At 35.8% G+C, this 21,089-nt stretch overlaps 1 protein-coding gene across 1 annotated transcript in view; it reads left to right on the plus strand.

The window, feature by feature from the left end:
* Positions 1–21,089, plus strand: part of RNF180 (ring finger protein 180) — a 164,662-nt gene that overhangs the window by 120,966 nt on the left and 22,607 nt on the right. The window contains exon 6 of the mRNA XM_074354864.1: positions 6,978–7,103. Within this exon, the coding sequence (XP_074210965.1) occupies positions 6,978–7,103 (126 nt within the window). The remainder of the gene's footprint in view (positions 1–6,977; positions 7,104–21,089) is intronic.

The raw sequence follows: 21,089 nt of genomic DNA on the forward strand, positions 1-21,089 counted from the left end.
CCATTGGTCACTAATTAGTATCCATTACATCCTTCTTCCTTCCTAACATAAGACCCTAATAGTAGATCTGTTCAGGGAGGTGCTACATGCTGCATAACAGGATCTCTGGCCAAGGAACAGAAAAAGCTGTGGCTTACAAGCTTTAAATGGAGTGGGGGTCATCCAAGTGAGGGGGAAGGAATCCTTCCGCTAAGGAGATGATGGTTTTGTTGTGAGGGAAGGCATCATATTTTCCTGAATTGACTTTCTGATTGAAGCCTTCAAACCAAGCATGTCTTTTCCTCTCTTGTGGACTGACCCTGGAGGCAATCCTCATGTAGGCAATCCTACTATAGACTCAGTGTTCCTTGTTCAGGAGTCCCAGTCCATGGTCATATGGAAGATGTAAGTATCCCAGGTGTTGCATAGGGAGCCACAGGGTCAGTGCAGCTTAACACACAACTGTGTAGTCTCAGCCCATTCAGATCACCCAAGACTCAGTGAGGAAGATTTCTACCCTTGTTCCACTCTTTTCCTTCATTCAACCTCTATCTCCCTTTTGACCACCCACCCCAGGCCACTACTCTTGTGCCTTTATGTGGTGGGAACGAGGTGCTGATAAGCAGATGTGCTGGTGACATCCACTGGAAAAAGGAAAAGAAAATGGCTAAGTCTTCACCTTGTGTATTGAAGTCCCTAACTAAGTAAGGAAATGGCATTTAAGCTAATCTAGGATTTTAAGCATGAAGCAGGCCTATGATTTTTCACCAGGGATATTTTGGCCGTCACAGTAATAGGAGGATGCTACTGACATCTGGTCAGCAAGGACAGGAATGAGAGATATCCTGCAGTGTTTGGTCCAAGGAAGAATTATCTTGTATTCTGTCTGACTTTTAGATGTCCTGCTGGGCTTTATCCAGGACATTACAGCTCATCCTAAAGAACATCATATTTCCTCTTTTTATCCACTGTGACACTGTGGTCTTGGTCTATTGTCCCTATTTCCATTAAGAACATTTCATACTTTCTTGTATTCTATACCTTGAAGTCTGTCTTTTAATTCTTACGCTAATAATAGTTTTGTTCTTACATCCATCCATGCCTCAACTCCTTCACTTTTCTGTTCATCTTGTACAGAATAGTCACTGCCTCTAAAATTCGAACTCATTCTTTATCAGGACTATCTACTTCATGATGTCTTTTAGTATCATCAGTCTTAAGCTTTAATATATGAGGATAAATCTTATTTTATTATTAAAAAAAGAAATAGAAAAATAGGCATAATGTTTACAGCAGTGTTTCTCAAATTTCTGTCATTTTCATACCACCTTTACAATTTTTACTGTATCCACATACCACCTGAACTATTTTTTTACTTAAGGGTTTTCTTCATATGAACGCACTTTTAAAAAGATACTTATTTTAGCCTCATCCTTAATAATGTATTTGTGAATTTATGTATTTGATGTATTACTTTATACATCTCTTCTAATATACACTAAAATTAAATTGGTAACTATAAAAAATTTTTAATTTTTCATTCAGTTTCACCTCAAATCATTTCACATATGTCTAATGCTTTGCAAGCCAGGTCTTGAAAAACATTGCCTTTCATGTACGGAGGTTAATATCTAGGGGAAAAAACCTGAAAACAGGAATATTTAAAACAGTCCCTGGGGATCAGGAGTGGAGGTAGAGATAGGAGGGAGTGGAACAGATCATTTCTTGTTTTCGTTTTGGTTTTGGTTTTGAAGCCCTTTTATATCATTGGATTTTTTTTTAAAACATAGACATGTATTACTTTGACAGTTTTTAAAAATAAATAAGCAGACTGAGCTGCAGCATTGAATATGGCATGGGCAGGGAAGATAGAGTCCTTTTTCTTTTCACACAGAAAACAGACAGAATCATGGATTCTTTGAGGCCACGGATGGATGCTGGGATAAGCTTTTCAGGATCCTAGTATATCTCTATCCATAGGCTTTCAAAAGCCTTTTTCCTAAATCGTGAAGTGTAACTTTAAATACAAAATAATAATAGTATACATCATAGCAGCACAAAATGCTTAGCATTTTGTCTTAATCATAGTAAGAGCTCAATAAATGTTATGGTTGAATTAGGCTTAATTTAATAGATCTCTTCTTTGCTTTATTATCCCTCTAACAGAGGGTAAACTATTTATTCTCGGGTAATGAAACAGTTATTTGAAATGATTCTTCATTCTTCAAAGTCATTAAAGGACATCAATAAGCACAAAGTAAACACAGCTACCTGAGGTGAAAGCTTGAACAAATGCTCTAACCTGAGAAGATCTCACTTACAGTACTAGCAAATTTCTCCCTGGCCAGAGGGTTAAAAAATGATTGAAACAACTCTTTCCTTATTCTGGTACAAAAATTATGGGTATAAAATATTGCATTACCAAATATTAAGTAGAATTATTACATTAAAATGGATAAATCTTTAACTATAGCCTATCTAGCGAATAAAATAGGAACTCCCAAATGTTAATATCAGTTAAGCATAAATTATATTCTGTAATGACTCATATATTGTAAAGTCCATAACTCCACTTTGACAAAGCATCAAATACATAATTTTGGCTTGGGTTTGGTTTGGTCCCTGTGCACATGCCTGTCATCAGGCTACATATTTAGTTGGAGAATGGGACTTCCTAAGCTAGATTTTAACTCTGGACAGTTCACTATGGAAGGGTATGAAAATCTGGTTAAAATTTATCTTTAGAGGATACATAGGTAAATATTCATCTGTACTGAATGAGATAATCCTGGTTGGCCTCTTTCTAACACGCTGAGTTCCTACTGATCCCAAATAACATAGGACATGCAGTTACTGGGAGACCTTGCAGCCGCCCCAGGATGAGAAACTGTCAGGTCTGAAGAGTTGGTTCTGAGACTTCCATTACTGGCATCTTTGAGTCAGCCTAGTCATATTCTGTTTAATATAAGCTGTAATAGCAGACTCAAGTTTTCTCTAACTGGTGTTATTCCCCTTACAGGTGAGGATTTTTGGGTGCTCACATGGGAACAAAATGAGCTGCGCAGGAGAGTTAGGGTCCCTTCCAAGTGGGGCTATCTTGCCCTTCTTTCAGAAGTGCAAAATAAGCATTGCCCTTGAAGCCCTGAACACAGTTTTAAGACAGTTTGTAGATTTTCATTGATACACAGTAAAGTGGACTCAAATGTCAATCTATCAGCTCTTTTCCATTCCTGTGTAAGCGGAGGATCTAAGATCCTCTTGAAAGAGCACTCTAACTCCACTTTATCCTTGCTACTGTCCAACAACACAGACAGCTGTCTTAGATTGTATAACCTTGAAAAATAGTGACATCAACATATTAAAGAACAAGAGTGAGATGAGACTAATCTAAAAATTCTAAAGATTATCTCACAAGAGTTTGTTAAACTAAAAGCTCTGTTTAAAAATGAGGGTTAAGCGTCAGCTGGTAAAGATTGTTTTGTTAGAAGTCTTCATTTTGATATAAATGCTCACTGACTGGGACTCTGATTCCCAATCTCGTCTGTTCCTTGCAAATGTTCGGGGGTTGGCTGCCACCATTCCTCCTGGAACCAAATAGTACCTGTGAACAAGCATGCCCAGTGCCTACTGAAATGAAGGGAAGTTAGATTTTCACTCAGAATAAGATCCATCCTATGTGTATAATTCAAAACTCTTAGAGAAGTAGTCTTTTTTTACTTCTATTATAACATACTACAAATTTCCTTTTTGTCGAATCTTTTTTTTTTTTTTGCAACTTGCATCTTTGGAAAAAGTGAAATATTATCTATTAACATACAACTCAGAAGGGAATTGTGGGGGGAAAAAGCTTTTTATAATAATGAGAAGTAATTTTAAGTGAGTAAAGAGGCCTTTAATAATCTAAATGAGGTGGCTGGGCACATATATCCTAGCCTTTTAAATTAGAACATAATATTACTGGGTCCACCTAAATGACTGTGCCCTGTATTTATAATAATACTTGTATCACATTTCCTTCATTCATAAGACCCTAAGACCTGAATTAATCCGGTCATGGTACTCACCTTATAACTTAATGGTTACCTTTTTACTAGATAGGATTTAATGTAGGTACTATGCCTATTTCATGCCTATTTCAGTTTTTAACTCTTGTACTTAGCAGAATGCTTAAAAGTATTATTAACAAATATTTGATTAATCGTAATTAGTTATTTAAATGTAAAATTACCCTATTTAAGCATAAAGCAGAAATCAAAGTTGCACCACCCTGTTGGCACTGCCTGTAGTTCAAAATTATCCTGTCTTTATTTTATTGTTTGCAATATAATACAGTGAAACACATGGTGCGAGACCCTGTAATGATGTGAATTATGTTATGCAGTTGGTGACAGACTCTTAGCCAAATCAAAAAGACTAGAACTCCTTTATCTTAACAGTAATCTGCTATTTTTATGACAGTGTAACACAAAGATGCGGCTGTTTCCACTGGTACTGCCACCACATTTATCTAAATGTGCCATCTGAATAGACTTCAGAATCTTCCCAGGATATTCATGGTTTTGTCTTCTTCTGTCATATTCAATGATATGCAATATTGATTACGTCCAATACATTATAATATATATTGTAACAAGAAGCTTCTTCTCCCTAATAGGTAGGGAGGGATTGGCAAAGGAGGGAATAAAGGCAGTGTCTGTCCTTTTTTACTCCGAGCCCTGCATCTTCATCTGCTTTCAGATTTTATTCAGTGCTTTTTCCAAATAATTCTAATAAATGTAATGCTGAATATTTTATGTGTTGTCAAATCCTGCACTTCCAAGTTCAAATGCCACTAGAATAAGGCAGCACGGTTCTACAGAAAGAACAACATCCTTGGGTAAGGTCTGTACAGTTTATAGCAGAGTAAGATAAGGTTTAACCCATTTAAATAAATTCAAATAATTTAAGAATAGAGGATTTAAGATCATTTAATCCATTGGTTATCAAATCCAACTGTGCATAAGAATCACCCAAGAAGCTTGTAGAAAGCAAAGACTACTTAGGTCACATCCACAGCAGTTCTGCTTCAAGATATCCAGACAAGTTCCTAGAATTTGTCTTTTAACAAGTTCCCTCAGTGATTTTGTTGCATAGCCAGGCTCCAGACAGGCATTTTGGAATCACTGATCTAAGTACAATGCCCTGCAGACAGGAATTATATTTAATTCATTTCTATATTCCTAGCTAGACCAGCAAAGGCACACAGCAGTTGCAAAATGAATGTTTGCAGGAGATAGGGCAGAGAGCGAGTACAAAGGGAAATTCAGCACCTTATGACAGGTGCTGCAGTCACCCGCACGTGGTTGGTTCTGGATCCTCTCTTCTCCAAAGGCCTTTCAGATCAAGTATAGTAAATAAAATCTTCCAACATCTCGTAAGAGTACTTTATGGACACAGGTATTTATGTTCCACAGAATACTGTAGATACAACTCCCATCTCATTTTTCACATTTTAATAAAGTAATTTCTTTGGTCATCATTTTCTTAGGTATTACAGATATATTTATGAACCCTTTCTTGCTTTGGTGCATTAATTATATGGGTTTGTTCTACAGGTAAAAAGTACATTGTGCAACAAGTTCCTTGAAGCTAGGAAACAGAAATATCACAAGCGTCGTTATTACTCTTACTTTTCTCATCTTCCCTCTAAGACAAGTTTGATTTGTGGACAGTTATCAAAACCACAGTTATTGGAAGACTGTTACAAGAATGCCTTTGATCTGGTACACTGAATTCAGTTACACTTCAAAAGAAGTTTTCAGTTTAAGACAGGGCAGTACCAAGGCATCCTCTGGTTATTGCATCAACATTTTAGAACATGACTACAGGCTCTCCAGAAGAAGGAAGAGGTGGAGGGAGAGAAAGGAGAGGAATATGAATTCTTGAGTTGCAGACTCTTCACTTTGGTTTATCTTACCTCCCACACGAAATCTTCATTTACCCACCACACTGATTTTACTTTAAGGGCATTTAGAAAGTTGCCTCCCTTGCCTGGAGAAGTCTATTTTTTTTACATTGTTTCTTTTGTTGTTAAATGTAAATTTTATGAATCTGTTTTCCCTGTGAATTTCTTAGGTAAGAATCAATCCAAGGGAGTAATTAGGAACAATAGAGAAAATTTGATGTAACTGGTTTGAGCAGAAACTCAAAGCCTGAAGTAGAATGGAAACTGAGAAAATAGTATAGGAGTAATTGTGGGATGAAAATTGATGGAAAGACTAGTTTACTTCAGTTAGTAACCAACTCTACACTGGCCTCCCTGAGAACAGCTTCTCCATCAGACAGTTCGGACTCAGATTGTGCCTTGCTTTCCATGGCTCATATATAGAGACTTTCTACTATTTGAAGTGAATGTCATCAGGCATGTCCTTTGATGTGTGATTACTTCAAATGAATGTTTCCCTTTTCTCTGTAACTCATTAACAAGGCTCTAAAAGGTTGAGAATTTATTTCTACATTTTTTAAACTTCCTCACGTCGGCAGCAGTAGACTCTAAATGGTCCGCCCAACACATACAGGATGAAATAAAGAAACTATGAAGTAAAAATTTCTAAGGGTTTTTCCTTTTCAGTGTCACTCCTGAATCATGATTGCACTCTAGCTATTTATTGCTACACCCTTAACACATCCCCCTTTTTTTGGTCTACCTGTTTATTTCCATCTTAGACCACAGTCGTCTTGAGAGCAGGGACCATGTCTCATCCGTCACTGTACCCTCCGTGTCTGGTGTAGTATCTGACATAGGAGATGTGTATGCTGTGTGTGTAGGTGCAGCAGAGTTGCATCAAATTTGGAGGAGTTATGTTTGCTTGGGTTAAAGAAATAGTTGTCTCTACTTTTGTCTTCACTATCTTAAAGAGTTCTGAATTTATTAAAATACTGTAACAATCATTTGACAAGTTCTTGCCATTCTATTCAAATTAATATTTTAAAATGCTATGTTTTTTGCTTTATTCTAGAACTAAACAATGCCACAAAGACATTCTTTACTGAAGAATATTTGAAAATAAAACAAAGCTTTCAGAAATCCAGCTCTGCAAAGTGGCCGCTACCAAGCTGCAGAAAAGCATTCCGTCTTTTTGGAGGTAAGGAAGCTAATGCAAAAAAGGAAAGGAAAGAAAAAAGTCTGGTAACTCTTTTAAAGCTATTTTGTTTCTGCATTAGAAATGTTAGTAGGAGTATATTTCTGCACTGGTCCATTTTAAGTAAGGATTTTGCTAAGTATCTTCTTACTGAAAGCTGCTGGTGTACTCATGAAGAAAATAGAAGCCATACAGTAAGAGCGAAAACTGAGAGAAATTCATGATTAAATTTACTTTGTCTTGCTGCTGGCAACATTTAATATGTAGATAATGAACTTCATCTCAAAAGTAAGAGAGTTAACAAAAGCTATATTTGACAAAAGCACTAGTGTATTCCTTATAAAGATTCTGAACAACTCATTATCATGATTTTAGTTTATTTCATTTTAACATTGTACAGTTGTCCTGCAAGTTTAGGACAAGTGAAAAGTGTCAGAGCCTTGGTGTAGAGTGTCTCAGACGTGTGCAACAGACAAGGAATGTTAATTTCTGAGTTCACATCTGTGACCTCAGGGTCTGTCATAGAAATCTCTTACTTTGTTTCTGTTTCTGATTGTAAGATGGGAATAATTATTATATGCCCCACCTAATTAATATAGTTGTTTTAAGGATGAAATAAGCTGATGTGAAAACATTCTAAATTATAACTAATTGTGCTATACAGATACAAGGAATTATCAAATTAAGGGCAGGGCAATCTCTAATACCTTCTTCACGTTTGAGAATTTGTTACATGTAATGATGATCATACAATATAATTTTGTCTTTTATAAAACCATGGTAGTCAGAGCATGACCTGCTGTGCAGTTTTAGTATTTAGCCGTTACAGTGTTACAGGGTCTGGTTGGAAATGTTCAGACATGGGGAACTCTTGATCTTTGGGGAGCAAGGGGACTTGTACGAAGAAGACCAATAAGATCAGCATAGCAGTGACATAGAACAAAAGGAAACAGGAACAGAACCTGAATTGTTGAAGCAAAAGATAAATTGAATTACAAAATCCCCAAGGTTTGAAGAAAGTAGTTTAAGGGCAGATATAACTTTACACCGTAGTTTGAATAAAGTACCTTAAAAACATTTTATAAGCACATCCCTATTTTATATTTATACCCACTATTTTATAAAGTGGTAAGTAACTGTAGAAACTTACTCTCCATAGATTTGGCATAGACATATTTTAAAATATATCACATTTAGCCCAAAATATAATACGAAATTAAATATAAGAAAATCCATCTTAAAGGATTTCATACCAAAGAAGAGAAAATTTACTATATGAATTATGCATTTTAAAAGTTTCATTTGTATCCTGCCTTCCACCATACACCCAGATTTTAAAAAGAATGAAGCACCTTTCTGATAACTCCACAATTTCCTTCGTCTTTTTGTATTCTAGGATACCGAGGCTGTAAATTAGATATTTGTTTCTTTCTGATTTCATCTTGTCTTCCCCATAGAAGTACCACAGAACTTAACTTTTCATAAATTTTTATGGAGGAGGTTCAAAGTAGCTTTATTACACAACCTAACTTAAGAAATATATTCCTATCAGGACCTCAGCTGAGCTAAGCAAGAGCGGAGCTGTTCGGCTCAGGCAAAACTGAAAGCACAAAGCCTTTAATCACTTGGTGTGGTGGTATAAGCAAGAGTCTAAAACCAGAGGAAATGCCAGCTCCCTCCCACTCCTGCTATTCTGTTTTCCCCATGGAGCAGCACACTGGTCCAGGGACAGGTTGATCAGCACAAACATGGGGGTCATCTCATTGTTGAGGAAACCCTGAAGGCCTTGGCAGTTTTATGGGCCCTGAGGGGTGTATTTTTGTGTATGTTATGTTTTTTGTTTTTTGTTTTTTGTTTTTTTTGAAGGAGGAGGGATGGCAAAAAGGAAGGCTAGTAGTGAAAAGTATGAGGTACTGATTCAGAGTAAGGAAAAAGGTCTTAAATGTTCCCCCTTCTACCTCTCTAAAGAGGCCTCACAGGGGTCCAGAAGAAGCCCTCTCCCCAAGGCCTCAGATAAAGGACCAGGGATGCAGCCGCTGGGACGAGGGATATAAATCTGAGCAAGAGCATCACCAGCTGCAGGCCTGGACCTTGGCTGCAGCTCTTTCAGAGACTGTGATGCACAGGCTGCGCCCCAAGTCTGGGGTGGGGCGGGCAGCGCTCTCCTGTGCGGCCTGCCAGGCAGTGTCTGTGACTGCCCCTGGTCCAGTCTGAAAAGCCCCACAGATTGTAATCACAAACCAGACTCAGTTACCTTCTGCACTTCTTCTTTGTTTTCTTTCTGTTCCCCCTGAATTTTGTATTTATCATTTCTTTATACAAGTATATATACGCATACTTAATCAATGTCGTTTGATTTTGCTTCTTTGAACTTTTGCGGTGCTAATAGTATATGTCTTCTATACTTGCTCTCTCTCTCTCAGCATTATGTTTCTTGGATTTGTCCATTACAGTGACTGCAGCCACACTAATATATTTTTACTGCTATACTATAGTCCATTGTGTGAATATGGCACAATTTATCTGTTCTTCTGTTGATGAACAATTGAGTTATCCAGTTTTTTGTTGTTATAAACAACACTGCTATAAATAATATTTTCATGTCTCCTGGAGCGTAAGAGTTCCTCTAGAATAAATGCCAGCAGAAAATTGCTGGGTTGTAAGAAAAACACATACTTCAACTTGATTACCTAAACCAAACCATCTTCTTAAATGACTATTGATTTATCACCAGCTTTATCTATCACATTTGGTGTTTTCAGTCCTTTAGATTTTGCCAGTCTGATAGGTATAAAATGGTATCTCATTGGGGATTTAATTCCAATTTCTCTAATTACTAATGGGGACTTGTAAAATAACTTTACATGTGTATTGTCATTGAATTTTTTTATCTGTGAAATTCCTTTACGAATTTTGCCCATTTTCCTATTGATTGCATTTTCTTGTTGATTTCTAAGAGTTTTAAAATATTTTCTGATGATTCTTTCTCTGTAATTATATGAATGCCAGGTATCTTCTCCTAGTTGTGGTCTGTCTTTTCACTTTATGGTATCTTTCAGTGAACCGTAGTTCTTCATCTTCCTCATCATCTTTCTGGCATATATTATCTGCCTTAAGGAATTCTACTCTATCCCGTGTCATAAAGATATTTTCCTGTGCATTTTTCAAATAGTTTAGAGGTTTCTGGAATTGATTTCTGACGGTATTTTCAGGGTTTTGTGGGGTTTTGTTGTTGTTGTGTTACGGGGTAGGGATCCATTACTTCGGGTATTTTTTCCTGTTTAATTTTTCTGACCATCATTTACTGAAAATAATTCATTATTTCCCCACCAATCCACAGTGCTGATCTGTCATATTTTAAATTTCCATTTGTGTGAGTCTATTTCTGAGGTCTTTATTTGGTTCCTTTCGTCTACATGTATGATCCTATACCAGTACCATGCTGTCTCAGCTTCTAAAGCCTTATAACAAGGCTTGATATCTTCCTTCAAACTTGTTTTGCTGCAAGTGTCTTGACTTTTTGAGGGGGTATGGGGAGAGCTCTTTGAATTTTAGAATCATCTTGTCAAGTTCCAATAACTATGTTGGATTGAGGGAGGGAGGTCCTTTCAGTGCGTGAGTCAATGTGGGGAGAATTGACACCTTAATAACTTTCCCTATCCACTAACTGGTTTTTCTCTTTTTTTATTTAGATCTCCTGAGTCTTTAATGTCTTATAATAAAATGTGATAATATTCTTTGCAGGTGTTTTGTACATCTTTTGGCTAGCTTTATTCCCATGTATTAGCTATGCTGTCGTCTTCTTTTTTCTTCTCTGAGATTTGAGTGCAGAAAGTTGCACCAGTCCTTCTTAATTTACAGCATACCATCATCACTAGTCTACGCATCCATTTATTTCCTTTTATCCCCATAGCCTACTTTCCATAGATGTTGGGTTTATATAATGTGTATCTTTTTGCTTGTATTCTTAAATAATGTTTATTATTGTTTTCTGTGCATATATTTTTAATTTATAGAATGGTGTCATATACTGCATTTTGTTTATCTTTTTCATCTAGCACTAGGCTTTTAGAACCGTCCAGGTGGCTATGTGTACTTATAATCTGTGGGTTCTAATTAATGTTCTACTAAGGTGTGCATCTACCACACTTTATCAACTATTCTCTGACTGGAATACAGAATACCTCCACCTCCCTATCACTACATGTAACACTAATGAATATCCTAGTGTGGACCTTGTGAATATTTATCTGGTGTACAGTCTCAGGAGCAAAATGTCTGGGTCATAGAATGTGAATATACTTGGCTAAATAATGCCAGCAGTTCTCCCTAATAACAAGTATAGAGACCCATTAACAGTTTGAGGACTGGGAAGAATTAGAACTATGGAAAATGACAGGTACTGACAAAGAATGGGAATTAGGAACTCTCATCATTATTATTCTAATTTACATTTATCTAATTTCTAATAGTTTGAGATCCCTTCAAATGCTCATTAGTCTTGTGGATTCACCTTTTGTAACTGCTTTCCTTATTTTTCTAAGGGGGTTTCTGCCCTTGCCACCTTTCCAGAATTTCTTGTATAGTCTAGATACTAATCCTTGGTCTGCTTTAGTAGACATTACAAGTCTCTTATCCCATTTTATTATCTGTATATTAAGTTTGTCCATGATGTATGTCCTTCACTAAAAGAAATTCTTAACTTTGATACAATTAACTCCACCTTAATTTTTTAATTGTCATTGTGTTTCGAAGTTTTGTTGAAGTTCTTCCCCATCCCCAAGTCATGAAGGTTCCTGCTTAGGTGAAAGTATGAAGTTAATATGAAAAATCTTTCTCATTTAGGTCTTCATCCAGAATCCACCTCTTCTCATGTGTTGCAGAAGGTTCACATCTATCTTTCTTCAAATATTAGCCCACTTTTCTGAATTTTACACAGCGATGCTGGGTTTTTTTAAACTATTCCTTAACTTGTTGTGTAGAAATGTACTTGTGGGATATTGATCCCATATTCAGCAAACTTACTAATTTTTATCCTTTTAATTTTTAAAAATTTATTATTTAAGGCTATAAATTTCCCTTTCAGTAATCTTATACATTTATGCAGGATTTTTTTATTCTTCATTTCTGATTATTTATCATAACAATAAGCCACTTAATTTGATACTTATTAAATCATCTTAGTGAAAATAGCAAAATTAGGATCATATCTGAAAATTAGGACCTGTGATATCCATAGTATACCACACAATTCAGCAAACCATGCCATCCGTGGCATATTAATTGTTTCTCTCAGAATAGTTTTTTTTTTCAGCTTAATTTTTTGAAGTTGGTAGAAGGAGGCAAGGTGGGAAGGGGGATCTAACAGGAAAAAATAGACATTCACATAGACACCGTCGGCTCCACACAATTAGTGTTCTTTCCACAAAAACAAAACATTTTAATACAGTTTTAGATTTCCTAATCAATGAAGTTCATTTAAAACTCCTTTTGAATCCATTCAGCCATAAAGCTAACTCATACTTACCTACAATAGACCCATCCCTTTTCTCCCTATCAAGTAGTGTCTTAGAGATACTGATGAGTAAGCAAACATGTTTTAAATTTTTTTCTTCTTACAAATATGTATTTTGTGTATCTATACAGAAAGTGAGTAATGTGAAAAGGAATAGAAATATTCTAGGTAAATGTGAACTAGCACTTTACATCTCTTATCAGGACCAGCTGCACTGCTGGCTCTGCCAGTCTTAGTTCTTTCCCATGAAGTATCTGCTGTTTCCAGACATTGCATCCTCAGTTTGTCAGTATCTAACTGACATGATTTTCAGCCATGCCATCCATGTTAGGTGATTTCTTAAGAAGCCAATTTTACATATATATGTGTAAAATTAATGTATATACATATTTTTATATATCTATATCTATATAAAACATATATATAAAGTTAACCAGCTAAGAAATTTTACTAAGATCTTTTTGCCCAAAAAAGAAAAAATTTCCACACTGTATAAGTTTTTCCTAAACATACTCAAGTCAAAGAAATGGGAAAAAAAAAGTCATGATTTAAAATCCCATGTCCTAATTTTTTCTGGCAGTAACAAAAACGTGCAGCTAAAATGCGGTGTCTGAGATACATTTATGACAAATCCATTCCTTTCTTGTAACAATCTGGGGGGTTGTTTTATTTGGTCTTTGGTTTGTCTGAAGGTGTTAGATTGATTCTGCAAGTTTAAGCATGCTTGGTATAAATGAAGGAATATCCACATGGAAAAGAATGCTTGTCTCTAATAGAGAACAGAACAGTACATGATCAAACAGCAGGAGTTTGAACATAACCCAGAAATCTACCTTCTCAGAAAGTTGGAGATAAATCAGCGAGATTTTAAAATATGTAGATATGTAGATATGGAGCTGTCTTTTAGCAGAAAGTTCATTAACCTTTACATTTCTTCTGAAACGACAGTGATTTTGTTCACAAGATAATATTTTTTGAAAGGGCCTGTGAATTCCAGAGTTTCTTTTTCTTTTGATTTATTTTCCAGTGGCAGAACCGGGCCCTGCTTTTGATACAGGGTTTACTAATGAGTTTAAAGTTTATTTCAGAAGCCAGCCCAGGAACAAGCTTCTGGATTGGCTTCTGAAGTACAATATCAGAAACTGCTTTAAAAACAAGTAATTACAAGCAACCCCACTAAAATGTAAAATCATAGGTTCTAGAGAGTTAGAAAAGATACATCATAATGTGACTTCTCCAACCAGTACAAAAACAGCCTCAACAGTCATCTCAGAGATGGACTTCTAGATTCTTCTTTTCACTTGCAGGGAGCTTACTACCTGAAAAAGTAAGTTTTTTCATTTTAACAACTCTTTCAGGTAAATTTCTATATAAATGAAATCTGCCTTCTAACAATTTCCTTTTATTCGTTCAAGTCTGTTTTAATCTTCCTCCATATGATTGTTCTTCAAATAGACAAAGACACATTTGATATTCTCTGCAAGTCTTTATTCCACACAGAAAATGTCCACATTCCTTCAACTGCTCCTCATAGGTTTCTGGTCCTGGGTGCCTGTTTCAGAGATACTAATGAGACTGGAAACCATGTCAACTGGATACTGATAAAATAAACTGAGGTTGCAATGCCTGGAAATGGTAGATATTTCAGAGGAAAGAACTAAGACTGACAGAGTCATCAGTATAACAAACACCTGATAAAAGATATGAAGTGCTAGCTCACATTTATCTAGAATACTTCCATTCCTTTTCACATACCCAGTGTTACTGTGGTGTTGGGTCATGGAATTCGTGATCTCTGTCTAAGGCTGAATGAGTAGCTCAGTTAGGTAATAGACTCACAATTAAAACACCCTTTTCTTCTGTATTAAGTTTATAATCCAAATGAATTATATATATTTTGTTCAAATAGCACCATTTTCTGTTATTTTTTAAATTATCAGAAGTTTTTTCCCCCCACAAACACACAAATTCCTTCCCCTTCACTGTTTCATATATGTAGAAGCTGCTTTATTAATTCCACATGAAGTAGGATGTTGGTAGGAAGTGCTGTCATTTACAAACACTTGCATATATGACATAAGTGGATACATATGCACGTACATTTAAAACCCACCCACTAACCGCAAGACCTCTGAAATTAGCACTGGAAGCATATTCTTGTGGTGGGAGAGGGTGGCTGCACCTGGCCTTGGCCCTGAGCTCACAGTTTGAGTAGTGTGCTTTCCCATTACTAATGATTTCCCTATCTACCCTGCAGAATAGATGACACAGCATTAAAATGTTGAAACATCTAATAGAGTGACTCTGGTACTTGACATTGAATTTTTTGAACCTTTGATGAAGAAAGGCCAGACAGGAAGTGAAGGAACTCAGCACAGCCAAATTCAAACTGGACTGTCGATGTCTATTAAATGGTGCTATTTAATTTTTTTTAAAGACTTCAGAAATGTTCACGTGTTCTAATGTCTGACCACTGTGTGAGATTGTTAGGGCAATGGGCCATATGTGTATTCACTGTGAATTATTGTGGAAAATTGTGGTCAGTCTTGAAATAAAAATGAGGATGGAGGAGATGGGCCTTAAGAGAGGTAATGGAAAACTTAGTCTGTCTCTTGAGAGACTCTGTGGTCACTTTATCCTATTTTATAATCACAGTGAGTGGTGTGCCCTTATGGGTGATAGTGGATACCCACCCCTGGAGTACAGAGGAGGGCACAGAGTGTAAAGGTACTCTGAGGATGATTCTGGGTTTGTGCAATGGCTACAGGCCAACAACAAATACACAGTAAGAATCCTCCTTAAGACATTTACCATATTTTAAACCTATGTTGATAGGAGGCCAAAGAGTTATTTTTCACAATCTCTGAAAAGTAGAACTTTCAGATTAGAGACAGAGACCTGCTAAACTTAACCAAAAAATCCAGAGGACCATGCTCAAGGAGAGGTCAAGACTTGAAAACAGATTACAAAAATGCAGTCCCATAGTGGATTCACAGTTTTTAGGAGATAAAGTACCATTAAAGGAGTCTTCGACAAACACAGCATAGGTCATGTCCTTAAGCCAGTTGAAATCAGAGACTGACGAGTCTAATGAGAGCTGCAACCTAACTTCAACTTCAATCCAGCTTATTAATTATTGAGTTGAGACAGCCTCTAGCTATCTGTCTGACAAAAGGACCAACCCTCTTTGGAGGGAAATAATAACTACTTCAATCTTCATGGTCATTTATACAATAAAAAGTTGAGACATAATTTAGACAAGGTAAGGTTAGTAAAATGTGACCAGTAATCAAGTTTTGATCTAAAGTAATAAAACAACCAGTTATCTTACCAGAAAGAGCAAAAAAATTACAATTTGGAATATCTAATCTATGGCAAACCACAGGCAAGTCCAGAAAACAAAAGAGAGAAATGTTCTTTTACAGAGGAGAAGGGGGATTTGGAAGAGGCTATTATAAACAAAGAATCCATTGGAGGAAACTGGAAATTCAGAGTGTGTAGTGGCTTTTCATTGGCTGAGTCGTGACAAGTCTTTCATTGGCTGGGCTGTTGCTGGACAATTAGAAATTTTTCCTTCCTCCTGCTGGGTAGTAAAGTAGGAACTTTCTTCTTGTTGGAGATGCAAAGGTACATCTCTTCCTCTTGGGTCTATAATTAACATGGAGTGTAGGGCATAAGAATAGAGCTCTCCCTTCTGACCTCCCAACTCCATTTGAAATGAGGTTCTGTATTACTTTTTACGCAAGAGGAAGCAGAAAATGGAAGCAGATCCCTAGATGATCTAGATGTTGGAATGAACTGACTAGGATTTTTAACTAACTATTAGAAAAAAATGTTAATGAAAAATGAAAAAAGATGGGCAAAATACGTAAAGGAGTAGGCAATGTCAAAAGAAAATGGAAGCTATAAAAAAGACTAAAATGGACACTGAGGCTTGACATTCACTGAGCCATATGTTGTTAGTGGCTTGGGTCACTGTGTTCAGAGTCACTGTCTTGGAGTGACATGCCCTGTTTCATCCCACTGCTGCTTCCTTTATTCAGGCACAGTGGGTGCCCTTGCACTTCCTCTAAACTCAGAACTCAGGCAGTGCCTTTTTTTAGCCAGTCTACTGTTCTCATTCTCTTCTGCCTTTTATAGGTTGAACGATATAAATCTGTCATACTTCTCTAGGTTCTACTTCTTTCGTGCAGCTAGGCTGTTTGAGTAAGTGGACTGAGAGTTCAGCCTGTAAGCTGAGTTCTACCTCTTTCTCTGTACGTGCATCCCAAGATGAAGACTAGAGGTGGGAACAAGAAGCCCCTATTCCTTAAGCCAGTTTACTATAAGCCTTAGATTTTCTAAATTACCAGTGATTGTATTAATTAAGCAATGTTTTACTTCTCATTTGGCTATTGATCCATTTGCCAGAATCTAGATAATATAGTTTGCAAAGTGTAGTTTACTCATCCTCAGCTTACAGCCCTCTAAGGGGCTTCTAGCCTACTTCATCACAGAGGATTATCCACCTGGGTTTAGCAACTAGACTCTTCCAAATTAGAAAAGCAGTGAGAGCTTTAAAGTCAGGGATGCCACACTGCACAACTCTAGGAAGCACCTTTCCATATAGTTGCCTTTGTGAAGGGTGCTCTCTGTAGGTCGGCAGTGCATTGCATAAGTGAGCATATATGACACATGGTCTCTCCACATCTTTTCTCTTTTCCTGATCAACAGGGCTTACACTTATTGGCTGTTTGACCCTTGACCCTAAGACTGACCCTAAGGACAATCTCTCTATTGGGAAAGATAACTATCCACAAGAGTATTTCATGCCTTTTGTTTATGTACACCTCTATGTATAACTTTATCAGAAAGCAATATAATAACCCTGACATTTATGCATGGAAAAAATGAAGTAACAGGGAAGTGCTCATTAAAAGATAAATTTAAAATTTGTTCAAACTTAGAGGTGAATTGAAAAAAATGCAATCTGTAGTCTTAGCAATGTCTTAATGAAATTTTCCTTAATGTTCACATATAAATTATTTGAAAGCTAGAAATTCTCTTTAAAGTCTAGGTCACTTCCAACCAAGAACACTCATAACGTCATGACAGATGCAAAAAGGAACAATCTATAAACAACTTGCTTTTCTGCATGTAAGATTGGCTAATCATCCTGCATTACTCATATTACTAACCAAAAGCCCTCCATTGTTCATAAGCTGTTATTTTAAATGTACAATTTTTAATTTTATAAATTTATTTTTGACTCAAAAAGATCCTGAAGTTATGGAAGGAATTTGGGGTGGGGGGTTTGCAGAGTATGATTATATTTGCAGTTAAAATATTTTTCAAAAATTACTAGCTTCTAGGGAAATTACACTTTCCTCTTTATTTCTTAGGGAAAGTAAAATGTACATTACTCAATCTCATTTCAGTCAGTCAGGAATTTAGGTTGATGATACTAGTAAAGAGATAAAGAACTTCCAAGAGAAATAACCATCAGCATTCATCTAGAATTTCAGAAATTGTATATCCTAAATTGGATTAACTACAACATAAGACCATTCATTATTGTGAAACAGAACTATTCATCTCATCTTGGAAAATTCCAAGGTCCTCAACTAATTTTAACAGATGAAAAAACAAATTTTTTTGCTTGAGAGAAGAGATCAGGTTTTGTTTTTCTGAAGCAAGACATTTCTGGTTTATTAGTTTCTGTTATTTCACACTATAACCTTGAATCAATCTCAGTGCCCTGGTCATATCCCAGACCAACTAAATTATAATCTCTGGAGATGGGTCTCAAACATCAGTAGTATTTAAAGCTCCCCAGGAGAGTCCAGTGTGCGCAACCAAAGTACCAGCATTGAGACACATTGCTCTAGAAGCCGCTAGGACTTGTGACTATATAACAGGACAGAATGGGGACTCAGAATGGAAAGTTACCTTGAAAGGTCCTTTTATTTCTTCTCTGACTTCCAGGTAGTAACGTATCCAAACTATTATGAAGAATGAATTAATTAGACCGAATACAGTATTATAAAGGAGATGATTGGTGTTTGTCTTACACTGAAATGAACTCTGACATAGTACAATGAGTTTAATAGTGCATGGCAGTCATCCATTTATTTTAGATAGTAAATTGAAACTACAGTGCAAATTTAAGAAATCCAAGTAATTGCACAAATTAGAGTTTAGCCAATATGCTGAGAACACCTCCTCTCTGGGGAAAATGCCATGGGATTTGGGAGACAACAAAGTGTTCATTACTTCCATATTGTATCCAAGGCACCAAATCTATTTGCCTATTTCTTCATCTGTTAAAAAAATTTTTTTAACTGTTAAAAAAAAAAAAGGAATGTGGGTTGAAATGGTTATCAAGGTAGTCTCATGACAGGAAAAGAAGTTGCAAAAAAAGATAAGTATGTAGGGAAGAGGAGGAGGCAATTCCAACTTCTTTCCTTTGAGGACATGAGGAGTATGCTAGTGATCTGAAGATATGCTTGAGAATTCCAGGCATTTTTGCCAACTGGTAGAGCTACTGCTATGATTCACATCTTTCATTTATACGGTGCACATGAACTAGAAGTGCTTATTTATTATGGCTTCAAAAAGATGAATATTATTAAATGAGATGTATACCCATAAATTTCAACAGCTATTATAGTATTAGTTCATTAAAATTAATAATACAAAAATGTTTTAAGGTTTCCACGTCTATAATTTGCTGCTGAAAACATGCAAACAACTGAACAGATGTAAAGTTTGAATCTTTAATTTTGCCAGTATCAGGCTTGTGCTATGATTAACCAATGCAGCTTAAAAGATTCAAAACAAGAACTTCATAACTGTACTGACAATGAAATGGCTTTTATTAGCAAAATCCTATTCTACATACATGTTTTAGCTTTTCTAAGAAAGTTGAGACAGTTGAGAAATGTTAGATACTATTGTTTTGTGAACAGTTCTATTATTTTGGTAACACAATAGAGATCTGTATTATATTATCACTTAAAATATATTCTCTACTGCATTTCTGAGAGGCTGAAATATATTGAATATATGCAAGGGTGTATATAAATTATATATTTTATAGTAGAATCTGAAAATATAATCTGTCTGGAAACAGTTTCTATCCCATTAAATTTTTTCAATACTACATTTAAATATTATTTTTCCTAAAATAGCAAGGAGAGAAAATAATATATGGCACAGGAACTGATTTTTCTTTTGTTACTTTTTTATGGTCTGAGAAAAATGAAAGGCCATAAGGCTTGTTTCTCAAAATATTCAAAGATAATTCAAAAAGAGACAATTTAAATGACTAGAAACTTTGAGTTCGCTCTGAAATATGTATTATGCTTTCAAGTTATTCTACATTGCTCATGTGGTATGTCCTAAGAGTTCACACAAAACAAAGAATAAGGTTACTAGTTCATTTTTAAAGAGTTTATACAAATAACTGGTGGCCAAATATGAGACTTTCCAAGCTGATTTGATAATATGACTTCCTGTAAAGTGGATACTGATTTCTCAGCAGTATTAGCAGAGCTTTGAAAAGATAAAATGAAAGAAACTAAAGCAGTGGTGCTTTTTTTTTTTAACTCTCATAAGGGAAAATAATCTCTCAAGCAGATAAAATGCTTTTTTCTTAAATTGAGTTGTCATTAAATTAATGGAGTCTAAGTTTTCTAAATAGTATTTCCCATCAAGGTGATCCTCAAAACATATAACAGCTAGTAACATGTTTCTTTATACATAAATCAAAAATTAGAAAATACATTCCTTTTCATTCACTTAAGTGATATAAATATTTATAAAACTGATAACCACGTGATGTAACTCATAGCATAAATTATTCACCAAATCACTCCAATAATTTATATTTGTAAATTTAGAAATGTTAGGAATACTTTTTTGTTTGATACAGATATTTCTACTTCAATGATACCCTGTCTGAGCAATAATCTGACAAGGTAAGGTTCATCTAATAACAAGTGTTAGTTATGAAATTAACTACCAATGGGTCATTTTCTTACTTTCTTATTTTGTTTCAAATAAGGGACCCCTACTGTGTTTCTCAAAAGGATTCCTATTGGTCTTTTGGTCAGGACAGTTCTTCATTGTATGAGACTAACCCAGCATTGTTGAACATGTAGCACACCTGACCAGAAGTAGACCCTCCATTTACTGTAGCAAACAGCAACTACCCAGATACGTCCAAATATCTCCCAGTATCACCCCAGTATTTATTACTCATTCTTTTCTTTTTTTTCCCCTAGCTTTATTGACAGTATCAGTGACCAAAAAAACTGTAAGGACCTAAAGTATACAGTGTGATAATTTGATACGTGTATACATTGTGAAGGGAACCCCCCATAGCAAGTTAATTAACACACCATCATCTCATGTTTCTTTTTTATTTTTGTTTTTGCTTTTGGTTTTTTGGTGAGAACATTTAAGTTCTACTCTCAGCAAATTTCAATTATACA

The sequence above is a fragment of the Camelus bactrianus genome, chromosome 3 (assembly GCF_048773025.1).
Source record: "Camelus bactrianus isolate YW-2024 breed Bactrian camel chromosome 3, ASM4877302v1, whole genome shotgun sequence".
Taxonomy (NCBI): Eukaryota; Metazoa; Chordata; class Mammalia; order Artiodactyla; family Camelidae; genus Camelus; species Camelus bactrianus.